The sequence below is a fragment of the Erythrolamprus reginae genome, chromosome 6 (genome assembly GCF_031021105.1).
Source record: "Erythrolamprus reginae isolate rEryReg1 chromosome 6, rEryReg1.hap1, whole genome shotgun sequence".
NCBI classification, from domain to species: Eukaryota; Metazoa; Chordata; class Lepidosauria; order Squamata; family Dipsadidae; genus Erythrolamprus; species Erythrolamprus reginae.
This window is the reverse complement of record NC_091955.1, coordinates 66356266-66372470: the sequence shown is the minus strand read 5'-3', so window position 1 is coordinate 66372470 and position 16205 is coordinate 66356266. Positions and strand designations below refer to the sequence as shown.

The 16205-nt window shown below is 38.7% G+C and overlaps 1 protein-coding gene across 3 annotated transcripts in view; it reads left to right on the top strand.

Annotated features, from left to right (window-relative positions):
• GTPBP1 (GTP binding protein 1) overlaps positions 1-16205 on the top strand; it is a 33393-nt gene that overhangs the window by 4992 nt on the left and 12196 nt on the right. For all 3 annotated transcript variants that reach the window (XM_070756106.1, XM_070756108.1, XM_070756107.1), the window contains exons 4-8: positions 4697-5045; positions 8060-8183; positions 14277-14391; positions 14639-14783; positions 14912-15094. In XM_070756106.1, coding sequence (XP_070612207.1) covers positions 4697-5045; positions 8060-8183; positions 14277-14391; positions 14639-14783; positions 14912-15094 — 916 coding nt within the window. The remainder of the gene's footprint in view (positions 1-4696; positions 5046-8059; positions 8184-14276; positions 14392-14638; positions 14784-14911; positions 15095-16205) is intronic.

The window sequence follows — 16205 nt, the reverse complement described above, 5'->3', positions numbered from 1 at the left end:
GCAGCAACGCAGCACCAAGAAGGACCGGCTGTTGGTCCCTTGAAGCTGTCCCCGGGTCGTCGTAACGACAAAATGTCATACGTCAGGGACGACGTAACCCGGGGACTACCTGTATTGTTAGAACATTGGAAGTTGTATTTTTCATATCTAACAAAAGACAAAAAGTTACTTTCTTTATAGCTAACTTAACTAACTTTTTAAAGTTTGGCTTAAACTCTCTTTTACATTTATGTTCAGTTATATTTTACTGTGGACCGACACAGCATATTAAACTAAAACATAGTTTTCCTTGATTTGGGTATCGTGTTCTGGTGAGCTCAGCCACTCAGCAAACCAGTATTATGTATGAAACAGATCATGGAAAAATGCTCATGATCAGAGAATAAATGCATTTGGAAGCATTCCATGAATCTGGACTTTCATCTTAAAAGTTGATACTGGTGTCTTAAGTTGTTCACCTTTTTCTTATCTTTACTCAGTTGGCACATAGCAGCTCTTGAAATTTGATCCTGATGCTTAAGAACTGGAAATATTTTTCCAGTTTTGTTTAATAGTAATTGGTGAGTATCAAGATGAAAAACGTACGCCGTTCTTACTAGCTTTATGGAAATATAGTTGGAACTTGGAATGCACTTAAGAATTTCCCCTAACTCAATTCTAACTTGCAATTCATTGGCAAATGCTGTTTATACTGTTTCCTTCACCCTTCATCTCCAAAATGCATGTGGCTGGTGGGGTATCTTTAAAACACATGAGGTTGGTTAAAAAGTAAAGTTACAAGTTCAGATTGATTCTTAGAGACTTCATGAATGTGTGCAAATTGTTTTCTTTGTTACAGTTCACCATTGTTTGCTTTTTGGGTTGGTATTGTCTTCCTACCACAGTTTTGGATTCCTGTGATCATCTCCCAACCAAGTAGTAAATAAGTCTGACCCATGTAGTTTTTAAAGTCAGCAAAGGTTGACTGCGCTAGTTCTGTATTAATCATTCAATGAGAGCTTCCTTTATGAGTATAATACTCCATTGAATCCACTTTTAACGTTTTAAAAAAAATCTTACAGTTAATTGAAGGGTCAGGAGTCAGGACAGCATGTTTGAGATGCTCTTAAGATCTGTAGGGCATCTATAAGATATTTTCACTCACGTCACCATTGTGACTGTGTCGGTGTAGAAAATTTGTAGATGGGTACAAAACTAGCATGCCATATGCCAGTTGTATACAGCAGGGGCTCTGTGAATACATATTTATATATTCACATTGTGTAATGGGCAGAAAAGAAAACTTGGTCCAAGTTGGTTAAGGATTTGGCCATGATGTCAGTGATTCAGTGAAAGGTTCAGGAGGGAAGTGTTTTTAATAGGAAAGTGAACACAACAAGGACAAGGGAACATAATCTGAAGTTAGTTGGTGTAAAGATCAAAAGCAACCTGAGAAAATATTATTTTACTGAAAGAGTAGTAGATCCTTGGAACAAACTTCCAGCAGACGTGGTTGGTAAATCCACAGTAACTGAATTTAAACATGCCTGGGATAAACATAGATCCATCCTAAGATAAAATACAAAAAATAGTATAAGGGCAGACTAGATGGATCATGAGGTCTTTTTCAATCTTCTATGTTTCTATGAAAGGAAAAGGTCGAAATAATAACAATCCCTTGTAGTGTTTCCTACATTGTGAAAGCAGCCTTCATTATCTTTAGGAGATCTTGTATTATGAGTCGACCTCAACGTTCATTGATTGACCATTTGAAGTTCAAATGAAGTTTGAAATGGCACTAAAAAAAGTGACTTATGACCATTTTTCTCACTTACATATGTAGCATCTGCATGGTCACCTGATCAAAATTTGACCTCTTAACAACTGGCTCAAATTGCAGTGTCCCAGGCCCGTGTGATCACCTTTCAACAAGTAAAGTCAATGGGGAAGTCAGATTCTATTGTGGTCATAAGTTGAGGACTACCTGTATAAACTTCCGGTCGGCCTAATCAATAATGGGAATTATAGTCCAACATTGCTAGCTGGAGGATTTAGATTGGGGTCATGCAGGAATATCTAATTTCCAAAAGGGAATATACTTTTCTGAATGTACATCAGAAAATATATGATGGATGTATTCAAGTTGTTAAAGTTTGTTGGCTAGCTTTTTTCAAATTCATACATGCTGGAATCAAGCTTTGATTCAAATGTCTTCTTCCTCCATCTCTCCCCATATGCACTTTTAGCAGTAGTAGAGTTAGGCATTAAGATATAGAAATTGGCTGAGGGACTCACAAAAGTCATTTAGTGACTTGTTTGGTTGTATCACTCCAGCTCATCTATCTCACAGTTGTTGATATGGAGTAAATAGTCTGGTGAGAAGAAGCAAGGAGTAAATGTAATAAATAACTGCTTAGGAATGATAAATTTCAGTATCCCATTGGACAGTATGTTATGCTGCAGACATATTACTTACAGCATAAGACATAGTGGCTTTTAGCAGTTGTGCTTTCTCTGAAGAGTTGTGAGCAGTCATGGGCTGCTGCCCACATGGGGGAAGGGAATGCAGTGGGGGTAGCAAAAATGGAGCTTATTATTTATTTATTTATTTATTTATTTATTTATTTGATTGATTGATTGATTTTACTCTTTACTTTACTTTACTTTTTACTTTACACTTTACTTTACACTTTACTTTACTTTACTTTACTTTACTTTACTTTACTTTTATGCCGCCCTTCTCCTTAGACTCAGGGTGGTTTACAACATGTTAGCAATAGCACTTTTTAACACAGCCAGTATATTGCCCCCACAATCCGGGTCCTCATTTGACCCACCTTGGAAGGATGGAAGGCTGAGTCAACCTTGAGCCGGTGATGAGATCTGAACCGCTGACCTACAGATCTACAGTCAGTTTCAGTGGCCTGCAGTACAGCACTCTACCTGCTGTGCCACCCCCGGCTATATAGTAGATAATGTATATTTTTGAGTGCTTGTGTATAATATGTATGTACACGTATGGCATATATACATATAGGATTAAATAGTATATTTTGGATGTTCAGTAATAGTAAATATCTTGTACTGTATCTCTTTTAGGCGAGGAGAGGCCAGGCACCCTAATCCAAACCCTTGACGTGAGTGACGTCAAGTTGGCCACCTTTAAGCCAGTCACATAACATTTAAGCCAACCCCCCCAGTCACATGACCATAAAGCCACTCCCACCCGGTCACATGATAGAGCCACACCCACAGTGTGGTAGTAAAATATTTTGTGGCCCTTCACTGATTGTAAGGAGAAATTGTAACCCTAGGACAGTGATAGCGAACCTATGGCACACATGCCACAAATGACATGAGGAGCCATATCAGAAGGCAGGGGAGGCGTTATTTGTGTCAGCTCCAGCACGTATGTGTGTGTTGGCCAGCTGATTTTCCGCCATTTTCACTCTCCCTGGACTTCAGGAAAACCTCTTGAGCCCTGGGGAGGGCAAAAAAAAAGGCCCAATGGCCCAACCAGAAGTTCAGAAACAAACTACTGGTTGCAACAATATATGCTGTTGATTTCCGGCTGTTTTTTGCTGTCGCCAGGTTTCAGGAGTCCGGAAGCTTCAATGAGGCCATGTGCATACATGGGAGGGTTTGTGTACAGGTGCTGGAAGCAGTGTTCCCTCTAATTCTTTTGGGGGGTGGGTGGGCGGAAAAGTATAGTGTCTGAGCAGCAGTCCCTTCGGGACTGGGCGGCACAGAAATAATAAATAAATAAATAAATAAATAAATACTGTGTGTCTATAACAGTGAGCTCATAATAGGGCAACTCTATCAATATCAAAATGCCACTTAAATAGTTGAGCTAGTTTCCAACTAGATTTTGATTTTCTTTCTCTCTTCCTTACTCCCATTCTTTTTCTTTCTCTTTTCCTTCCTCTCTTTTTTCTATCTGTTTCTCTCTCTTCCTCTCTCTCTCCTTCCCTCTCACTCTTTCCCTCTCGGCTTCTGGGCAGATGATGATTTTTAAGGGAGCGATTGCTCACTGCTCAGCTTAGAGGGAACTATGGCTGGAAGGGATAGTGTGCAGGTTATGCGTAGGCCTAGGGGCAGGTCATGGGTGTGAGCATGTGCACCCTCGCTCACATGCTCTTTTGGCATGAGAGCCAAAAAAAGGTTCACCATCACTGCCTTAGGATATTGTCATTGTGTTGGATTTAGGTTTGAATGAAGACACTGGTGTTTGGGAAATAGTTTTGGTACTAATTATGTCACTGTGCACATCCTTGTGAGATTTCAGTGTTCTAACAATGGCACTGGTGACTTTTTCCTCCTTTTCTCTTAGCCTGAGTTATTTATGTTTTATATGGTGTAGAAACTGGTGATTGGAACCTTATGAAGTAGCTCTTACAATATATGTTGCAGGCATGGGGAAACTGAAATAACTTCCCCAGGCCTATATTGTTTATGTATGGTGTGTTGTGTGCATGTTTTTAAATTATGGGTTTTTAGTTTAAATTATTAGATTTGTATTACATTGTTTTGCCACTATTGTTGTGAGCCGCCCCGAGTCTACGGAGAGGGGCGGCATACAAATTTAATAAATAATAATAATAATAATAATAATAATATATGCTGTTGATTTTCATTCTGCAGTGACAGGAGGAAATTGATTCCAATTGTTGCGCTGCAGCCAAGAAGTTTACCGCTTTCTTTTGCCTTCCTCTAGGGTAGCAGTGGTTGGCAATGTGGATGCCGGGAAGAGCACTTTGCTGGGAGTTCTTACCCATGGTGAGCTGGACAATGGACGTGGTTTTGCTCGGCAAAAACTTTTTCGCCACAAGCACGAGATTGAGTCAGGCCGTACCAGCAGTGTGGGTAATGACATCTTGGGCTTCGACAGCGAAGGCAACGTTGTGAACAAGCCTGACAGCCATGGTGGGAGTTTGGAGTGGACCAAGATTTGTGAGAAATCAACAAAAGTCATAACCTTCATTGACCTGGCTGGACATGAAAAATACTTGAAGACTACAGTCTTTGGCATGACTGGGCACCTGCCTGATTTTTGCATGCTAATGGTAAGTGATGCTAATTGTATTGGAAGAGGTTTGTGATAAAGCAGCCCTTTTCTTTTTTTTCCTTTTTAATTAACTTTTATTTAAATACATAAGAAAAAACAATACACAAAACAACACAAAGACATTTAAAAACAGAAAATTGGACGAAAGTGTAGCAGATCCTAATAACGGTTCTAGCTATATTGACATTCTATTATAGCAGTGTTTCCCAACCTTGGCAAATTGAAGGTATTTGGACTTCAACTTCCAGAATTCCCCAGCCAGCAAATGCTGGCTGGGGAATTCTGGGAGTTGAAGTCCAGATATCTTCAAGTTGCCAAGGTTGGGAAACACTGTATTATAGCTCTGTTCAATTAGTCATATACACCAGTTTTGAAAAAATACAAATCTTAAGCCATATAAGTAATCTTATATCTTTATGTTTAACTCTATACTCTATTACGAGGCAATAACTTTATCAATTAAGTACTAATCAAATGTACATCAATTACTTTATCCTTTTTCCTAACCACCAGTAGAACATATCCCAACATTTGTAAAAATCAGATTCTTCTTTGTTTTTAATTTCCAACATTAATTTATCCATCTCCGCACAAATTGTAATTTATTTATTATTATTATTATTTGGATTTGTATGCCGCCCCTCTCCGAGGACTCGGGGTGGCTCACAACACGTGGAACAAATCATAAATAATCTGACAAATTTAAAATATTTAAAATTTTAAAAAAAAAACCCATATGCTAACAGACACACACACAAGCATACCATATATAAATTAAACATGCCCAGGGGGAGATGTTTCAGTTCCCCCATGCCTGACGGCAAAGGTGGGTTTTAAGGAGTTTACGGAAGGCAGGAAGAGTAGGGGCAGTTCTGATCTCCGGTGGGAGTTGGTTCCAGAGGGCCGGTGCCGCCACCGAGAAGGCTCTTCCCCTGGGGCCCGCCAACCGACATTGTTTAGTTGACGGGACCCGGAGAAGACCCACTCTATGGGACCTAATCGGTCGCTGGGATTCGTGCGGCAGGAGGCGGTCTCGGAGATATTCTGGTCCAATGCCATGAAGGGCTTTAAAGGTCATAACCAACACTTTGAATTGTGACCGGAAACTGATCGGCAGCCAATGCAGACTGCGGAGTGATGGTGAAACATGGGCATACCTAGGTAAGCCCATGACTGCTCTCGCAGCTGCATTCTGCACGATCTGGAGTTTCCGAACACTTTTCAAAGGTAGCCCCATGTACAGAGCATTACAGTAGTCGAACCTCGAGGTGATGAGGGCATGAGTGACTGTGAGCAATGAGTTTCTATAATCTCTTCCCCCTGGAAAAAAGAAATGAAGCAGCCCTTTCTAACGTTCTTGACTCACTCACAGTTGAACATAATTTATATGATAAATAACAGCAATAACAGTGATAATAATAGTAACAACAATAATACAGTAATATGGTAGAATTTGCATACCAAAACTGTTTTTACCAAACTGAATGTTAGGAACTTCAGTTGTCTGCCTTCTGCTCTTGAAACCATGTTCTGTGGCTTATCTTGATATTTCTGAGCCTAACTTTGTTTTGGAATTGTACAGAATGTATTTTATTTATTTGTTTAATTTATATGTCACTCTTCTTGCTATTAAGAATGAATGGGTGGCTTATAATATGCATGAAAGTTGCTGCTGAAATACAAAAGTTAGTAGAAATATCTCTTTGCCATGTGGGATACGCCCAAAGACATCAGTGGTAATGCATGCAAAGCATATAAACGTTGGGTCCTGTTGGGTTATTGAACATTCTTCCTTATACTGGAAAAGTAAAAAAGAAACTTTGTGATGGTAACTTAATAAGAATAGGTTTAGGTTATTTTTGTATCCATGATAGTAGCAAGGAAGCAAGTTCTGTTTGTCATTGTGTGCTGATTGTGAGTTGCATATTATTATTATTATTATTATTATTATTATTATTATTATTATCATTATCATTATCATTATTATTAATTAGATTTGTATGCCGCCCCTCTCCGAAGACTCGGGGTGGCTCACAACAGTAATAAAAACAATATAGTAGTAGAACAAATCTAATATTAAAAAACATATAAAACCCTATCATTATTTTTTTTTAAAAAAAACACCAAACAGCACATATATAAAACAAAGTATAAAAAAAGCCTGGGGTAAAGGTGTCTCAATTCCCCCATGCCTGGCGGTATAAGTGATTAATCATAAATTAAGGATAGCTTGGGAATTGCTCCGATGCAAAGAGCAGATACTACAGAGAAGTTTTTAAATATGGAAAATGCTTTTTAGATAACATTTTAAATAGGCTGGAATATTTACTTCATTAAGATACCTTCTCTCTGGTACATATCCTAAGGTAGTGATGGCAAACCTCTGGTACGGGTGCCTTAGGTGGTACGCAGAACCATATCTGCTGGCACGTGAGCCGTTGCCCTAGCTCAGCTCCAACATGCATGTGTATGCCAGCCAGCTGATTTTTGGCTTGCACAGAGGCTCTGGGAGGGCGTTTTTGGCTTCCAGAGAGCGGGAGCCTTTGGAGCCTGGGAAGGGCAAAACATAAGCCTCCTGGGCCTACTAGAAGTTGGGAAACAGGCCATTTCTGGCCTCCAGAGGACCTCTGGAGGGGCGGGGGCAGCTGTTTTCGTCCTCTCCAGGCATTGAATTATGGGTGTGGGCACTCGCGCATGCACAATATCGCGCGCCCATGCTCTTTCGGCACCCAAGGGAATAAGGTTCGCCATCACTGTCCTAAGGTGACTCTCTAGATTCCTCTTGAATTATGCTCTTCAAATTATCCTCACAAGTTGTGTTACTAACCCTGAAAAAAAAAATTTCTCATATGACAACTTGATCAATTTTTACTTTGCTACAAATCTTAATTTTTTTCTCACATTAATTTTTGAAGTGCATTTCTATGCCCATCTTTCTTGCCATACCCATAAATCATTGCTTAATGTGATCACAGACACAGTTGTTTTTCCTTAAACTTCATCTTAATATAGGTTGGCAGCAATGCTGGAATTGTTGGGATGACCAAGGAACATCTAGGTCTGGCGTTGGCACTTAATGTCCCAGTCTTTGTGGTGGTGACCAAGATTGATATGTGTCCGGCTAACATACTTCAAGGTAAATGGTTATTGCTACAACAGTTTTTCTTTGCTGTGTTGATCTCAGCTCTACTAAGGAGGGACTTGAATTTGCTGCCTTCTGATTTCTAGCCTGGTTTCTTAATCCCATCAGACTACATATTTATTTTATTTTATTTATTTATTGGATTTGTATGCTGCCCCTCTCTGTAGACTCGGGGCGGCTAACAACAACAACAATAACAAAAAACAGCATGTAAATCCAATACTAAAACAACTAAAAAATCCTTATTGTAAAACCAAACATCCATACATACAAACATAACATACATGAATTGTAAAGGCCTAGGGGGAAAGAATATCTCAGTTCCCCCATGCCTAACGGCAGAGGTGGGTTTTAAGGAGCTTACGAAAGGCAAGGAGGGTGGGGGCAATTCTAATCTCCGGGGGGAGTTGGTTCCAGAGGGCTGGGGCTGGAGGAGGCCCACTCTGTGGGACCTAACCGGTCACTGGAATTTGTGCAGCAGAAGGCGGTCTCGAAGATACCCTGGTCCGGTGCCATGAAGGGCTTTATAGGTGATGACCAACACTTTGAATTGTGACCGGAAACTGATCGGCAACCAATGCAGACTGCGGAGTGTTGGTCTTACATGGGCATTTTTGGGAAAGTCCATGATTGCTCTCGCAGCTGCATTCTGCACGATCTGAATTTTCCGAACAGTTTTCAAAGGTAGCCCCATGTAGAGAGCATTACAGTAGTTGAGCCTTGAGGTGATGAGGGCATGAGTGACTGTGAGCAGTGACTCCCGGTCCAAATAGTGACTCCCGGTCCAAATATGTGGTACAAAATATTCCTAATTTCCCATGTCAGCCTTGAGAAAAGTTCAAAGTCACTCAGAGCTTTTATGACTAAGGGGAAAGCTGAACTGCTCAGTCATATACAAATAGAATAGAATAGAATAGAATTTTTATTGGCCAAGTGTGATTGGACACACAAGGAATTTGTCTTGGTGCATATGCATTATGTAAATAATAATAGTAATAGGCTCCTCGGGTGCAATCCCAAAAGAATTGGAGCACCATTTGAGCATCCTTGGCATTGACAAGATTACCAGTCAATTGCAAAAGACACCTTTACTCGGAATAGCTTACATTCTGTGACTATATCTTTAGCACCATGGGACAATAACATCTTCCTATCCCAGGTCCTTGGAAGGACTCGAGGGGTGGATAAAAAAGCAAAATCCAGGCTTACTGTGCAAGAAACCGTGACAACATTTACAGCACACTGAGTCTCCCTGTTCTGTTTAACACTTTAATCATTATACCCTCCTGGCTTTCCATTCTGTTTTTGTTTTTCTGATCATCTTCTATCTCTTGTTATGGTTGATACTTTCAAAGAAAGTAGTGGCGTCATATTAAAATATTAATTTCCAGTCACTGCCAATTATTAATATGACACTTGCACTTTAAGGTAATTCAGATAAAAAAACAGATATAGCATAGATTCTAGGACTGCTCTTTATTTTCATAAGGTTGATTTACAGAATCTTGGTGTTCTGTGCCTATTTTTCTTTCTCAGTTTATCCTAAACAAAATTAAGGTGGGGTTAATTTTGAGTTTCTTTGCCATACAGGTGATCCTCAAGTTACAACAGTCCATGTAGTGATGATTCAAAGTTAACAACGTCACTGAAAAATGTGATTTGTGGTGGTTTTTCATACTTGTGACCATTACAATATCCCTATGGTTGCGTGATCAAAGTTCATATTTTTGGCAATTGACTCATATTTATGACAGTTCCAGTGTCTTGGGATTATATGATCATCCACTAATAAAGTCAATCCAGATTCACTTAACAATTGTGTTACTAACGGAACAAGTGCAGTGATTCATTTTAACATCTGTGGCAAGAAAGGTCGTAAAATGGGGAAAATTCATGTTATGTCTTGCTCAATTCTGGCTGTGAGTTAAGGACTACCTGTATTTCCCCCCTATTTTAGGACCGAGTAATCTCTTTTTCAGGCCCTTTTAACAGATGGTTCATTGTTTCCCTATTTCCAAGGTCAGCTCTGCAACCCTTTACTGTATATTTGTATTGTTTTTAAGCTCCTGTTCTCTTTATTGAGATTAATTAAAATAATTAACCCAGCCGTCCAAAGTCTCTCTTGAAAGCGATAATATATTCATCATTGCCACATAATGACATTTCCAGTTCATTTTTAACAAAGTCAAATCCATAGCACATTTTATCCAGTTTAAAGCTTTCTATCTCCTAGACAGAAAGATAATCCTTTTATGTTTTATATAGCTTATATTTTTTCTATAAGATGAAGAGTTATAGGCATTCCTTCCACAGCTATTTTTAATTTTTTCCCCTGATTGTTGTGATAGTTTATTAGTTCTTTTCTTTCTAGATATTTCAAACTTAAATTACGGAGGATAGATCTTAATAGGGAAAATACTTTGCTTTATAACTAGTTTGTCAACAGCTTTACTTCTGGTGCTGTTTGTAGCACATAACGTGTGAGTATAGCATTTTGCAAATCCAGAAAAAAGTAAGAATCTGGCTGATGATTATATTGGCTTATAGCTTATCTATGAGTTAGAAGAATATAAGTATTTAACCATAACCATTGCACCTATAGCAGGCATTTTCAGTAAGCAAGTTTTCAGATAATTCTGAAGTAATGCAGTCTTTTTTCATTTGCTGCTGTTCAGATATGTTGGGCTACTGCTCCCCTTATCTGCAGGATACAGTAAGACCTCACCTATCGCTGGTGTTACGTTCCAGACCCGGCCGCGATAGGTGAAATCCGCGATGGGGAATTTATCGACTGATAGTACTTATTTAAGTATTTATATTGTAATTGTTTGGTAAGTTTTCATTGTTTTAAGTGTTTATAAACCCTTCCCACACTATTTATTTTAGATACAGTATTTAAATACAGTATTTAAATATTTGTTTTTTAAAAAACCTGCCGATCGAGTTCCGTGGGCTGTTTAAATCTGCCAATCGACTTCCTCAGAAACCCGCGAACCAGCAAAGATCCGCGAATGATTTTTCTCATTAATATTTCTTGAAAACCCGCGATGAAGTGAAGCCGCAGTAGATGAAGCGCGATATAGCGAGGGACTACTGTACTTGTTTAGGGAGGCTGATTTGATGTAAGAAAACACAAAAGGTTCATCAGGACATAAACATCATTGAAGATGTTTATAGTCCAGTCTTTACCCCTTTGAAATATTTTCCATAAACTTGGAAAAATGATATGAAGTAAATAATTCTTCCTCGTTATTGACCTCTATCAAGGACATATAACTTTGGAATTAAAGGGTTCTCTTTATATATTGTAAGAAATAGTCGTGAATCTTGTGAACAAAGGAAAGCATTATTTCTTCATTCTGTTTAAAAAGATTGTGGTTACCAATGGCCATCATAAATTAGGACCCTCAACAAGCATGTTTCTAATATACTTTGTGGTAGGAGTAGCCAATGTTGTAGTTAGCGGCAAGACCAATTACTGTGTTTTGGAATGGGACATAGCTGTATCTTATGCTGCAGCAGACCATTAGAATCAATACAAGTTAAAATATGCAAGTGTTATGTTGTTGTTTTTTTTACTTCTGCTCTGTACAATTTTGTTTCAGGAGATTTTAGATAAAATGGCTGTGTTTTGTCTCTAAAAGCAAGCAAAAGAAAATACTAAAGGCCTATTAGTTGTTTCAAACAGTGATTTTCTGTTGCTCTTTTTTGAAAATGTGTTGTTTTGTGCAGGCAAGTACTGTTTTTGAATACTACCGATGTTGGTTTTTTAAGGTCTTTTATATAAGGTATAAACAAGGTTCCTCTGGAAGGCATAGCCACCTCTGTAACAGTAAATAGGGGCTTTGTTTATCTAATATATAAAACAACCTACTGGATGCTATGTTCTGTTGGGCTCCCTGGTAGACTTCTCCCAAAAATTCACAGGTACAAATTTCAGACACACGCATGTTTGAAAATTCAAAACAATGTTCTTTATAATGAAAAGTCACTTAAACTAAGCCCTCTTTTGGTATAGCAAAGAGCACTGGTCTCCAAACAAACTGGTAATTTGTACAAGTCCCTTATCAGTCCTGTGATACTTGCAGCTGTGAGGCAATTCACAGTCCTTCTTCTTTCACAAAGTGAAACACACTTTGCTCTGGTTTAGTTTCAAAGCGTGGAAAAATCAGCACACAAAAGGTCAAAGTCAGTAAAGCAGTCACGAAACACAATGATCAGATAATCCTCCACAATGGCCAAACCCACAGGCTGCTATTTATAGCAGCCTCACTAATTACCACAGCCCCACCCAACCACAGGTGGCCTCATTTTCTTTTATAATAATCTCTCAGTTGTTGCTGCCTATGCATCGCTCTCCGCATGCATGGCTGTATCATTAACTCTTGTTCTGAATCCAAGGAGGAGCTAGATAATTGATCTCCTTCTGAGCTGTCTGCCACACTCTCCTCCTCCCTATCACTCATGTCTTCTTGGTCAGAGGAGCCTTCATTAGCAGATTCCACCGGGGGGGGGGGAACAGGCCTGCAGCATGTGGATGTCTCCCCCAGATCCACAGTCCTTGGGGCAGGAGCTGGGCTAGAGCTAACCACAACATGCTAGATAGTACAATTGGGATTTATTCAGGAAACCATTGTAAAATGAATAATGGCCGTGAGCCCAGAGTTGATTGGCAAGCTGGTCTATCACCAGTGGTCTTAAAAATTGACTCGTTCCAAAATCTATCAAGACTGTTCTTGACATCTATCTTTTACAAGAGCATCCTTATTTATTCCTTACTGTGGGAAGTATTCGTGGGGAAATTATTTTTGCTGACAAAGACCAGTATTGTCTTCATATAAAGGAACGCTGAATGCCAAAAATATTTTAGTGTGGAATTTACTACAGGGGGTCATTTCTGAGATAACTGACTGACCAGAATAGCATCCATTCTGATACCTTCACAGTTGTGTTAGCAAATGAATGAGGCTGCCTTCTCCTCGGCAAAAATTGCATCCATTACATATTATTTATTTTTAAAAAAATAGAATTTATTAAATTATATACATATATAAAAGACACACGTAAACAGACCATTGTGTTCATAGTTTGTGAGTACAATTATAACTTTTCTGTTAAAGAACAAAACAACATATAATTCCATCCCACCCCTACCCCTGCTACCTCTTTGCAGCATATCTTATTATAATTTTACGGATATTCATATCAGCGAAATAATATACATATACATTTATAAATTGTACATATATACATATCTATTATATCGAAATAACAATATCTCAGTTGAAAAGAATTGTCAACAAATAAATGAAGTGATGTTTGTCTATATTTGGATTGTTATTGTGTTTTCATTCCGTACCTCTGGTTTTTTTGTTTCTCCCCCCCCCCCCCCCGATCATTGACCCAATTATAAAAGTTTTTCCCTGTGTCTATATCTTGTGATTTTTGATCGTTTTTCAATTTTTGTGTTAATGTATCGTATTCAGCACAGTCCAGCATTTTTTTGATCAAATCTCTCTCTGTTGGTGGTTCTTCTTTCTTCCAGTTTTGTGCTATAGTGATCCTACTTGCCGTTATTATGTGTTGTGTTAGATTATTATATTATTATGTATTGCATCTATACATATTATTATGGTGATAAAAGTTTTAAGCAAGCAGAAACGCGCTGTTTTATGGTTCTCCAAAGTTCTTGTTAAATTTAATTTGATTAACCCCATGGTATTAATGTCTCCCACTGACCATCTGTATCTCACTTTCTAAATTTTAGCTCTACTTAAAACTCCCTACCCTTTAAATAAAATTTGAAATCCTGGTGCTACAGGCATGTAAATATTTCAAATAAACTGAAAGTGTACTTATCTGCTACATAACTCGAAACAGTTTTGATATAGTACCTGATTAGCTCTGAACATGAGCCATTGTGCTATTTGCAATGTTGACACCTGGAGAACAAGAAGATTACAAATAGTCCAGCTGGCAAAATTGCTTTGATGATCGTGTTCTATCCCCCCCTCTCTTGCTCTCAGTTAAACCTATCAACATGAAGTGCTACAAACAAGCCTAATTATTTTCGTTTTGTTCCTCAAGAAACCCTGAAGCTCCTACAACGACTTTTGAAGTCCCCAGGATGTAGGAAGATCCCCGTGTTGGTCCAGAGTAAAGATGATGTTATTGTTACGGCCTCCAATTTCAGCTCTGAAAGGTAAATCATGAAAACAAGCGGAATCTCATTGATTATTTACCATAGAAATAAAAAGACTTCTGGGACAGCCCAGTGAAATTCATATTTTTTTAAGCAAATAAAAGTTTGACCCTCACAATCCTATCATTTTTCTATAATGGGAACAGATGGTTCTTTTAAACTTGTAACTCCCTGTTTTGTCAGATGTACCAAACGTGAAGAATAAGATAGTAAAGAGCCCTGAGTAATCATCTTTTCCCCCTGTTAGGATGTGCCCAATCTTCCAGATTTCCAATGTCACTGGCGAGAATTTGGAGTTGCTGAAGATGTTTCTTAATCTCCTATCTCCAAGGACAAGTTACCGGGAGGAAGAACCTGCAGAATTCCAGATAGATGATACTTATTCTGTGCCGGTAAGCAGAAGTATTCTAGAAAAATGTTTCTCTCAACTTTTTCAGAAATGAGAAAAATACAGAAATTCTGCTATTTGTGTCCTAACATGATTCACTCGTTTCCTTTTTTACTTTTTTTCCTGAAATAGGGTGTTGGAACAGTGGTATCTGGGACAACCCTGAGAGGCCTAATCAGGTTAAATGACACTTTGCTTCTAGGCCCAGATCCACTGGGCAACTTTTTGCCTATTGCAGTGAAATCCATCCATCGGAAGCGCATGCCAGTCAAAGAGGTGCGGGGTGGTCAGACTGCTTCCTTTGCTCTGAAAAAGGTGCGTGCCAACTTGCGATGGCTGTATCTCAATCGGAGTATTGTATTGGCAGTTCTGTGTTAGCAAAAACTTCAGAAGAAAAGGATTTAGGGGTAGTGATTTCTGACAGTCTCAAAATGGGTGAACAGTGCAGTCAGGCGGTAGGGAAAGCAAGTAGGATGCTTGTCTGCATAGCTAGAGGTATAACAAGCAGGAAGAGGGAGATTGTGATCCCGCTATATAGAGTGCTGGTGAGACCACATTTGGAATACTGTGTTCAGTTCTGGAGACCTTACCTACAAAAAGATATTGACAAAATTGAACGGGTCCAAAGACGGGCTACAAGAATGGTGGAAGGTCTTAAGCATAAAACGTATCAGGAAATTCTTCATGAACTCAATCTGTATAGTCTGGAGGACAGAAGGAAAAAGGGGGACATGATCGAAACATTTAAATATGTTAAAGGGTTAAATAATGTCCAGGAGGGAATAGGAAAGTGAACACAAGAACAAGGGGACACAATGTGAAGTTAGTTGGGGGAAAGAACAAAAGCAACATGAGAAAATATTATTTTACTGAAAGAGTAGTAGATCCTTGGAACAAACGTCCAGCAGATGTGATAAATAAATCCACAGTACCTGAATTTAAACATGCCTGGGAAAAACATATCCATCCTAAGATAAAATACAGAAAATAGTATAAGGGCAGACTAGATGGATCATGAGGTCTTTTTCTGCCGTCAGTCTTGTATGTTTCTATCTCTTGGAAGGCATTTACTTTCAGTGTCTGACAATGCAGTGGTAAAAATGTATACACATTCTGGGTTAAGAAGGTTTATATCTTGGTCTGTATATTCAGGATGGCTAAGGCGTAGCGAGTTTTGTCTGCAATTACCCACCACAATTGCCTCCACTGGGAATGAGTTAATGAGAAATATGGTAATAGATTTATATGCATGAGGAATGGGCAGTCGCTTTTATTTTCTTCTGTAATCTTTCTACTTGTTATTCCTATCTATTTTTTTTAGGAAATAAATTGAGCTCAATTGGATTTAGTCCCATATAAGTAAATGTACAGGCATAATTTGGTAGGATAAATAAGGTTCAGGAGGGGCAGTGTTTCTAATAGGAAA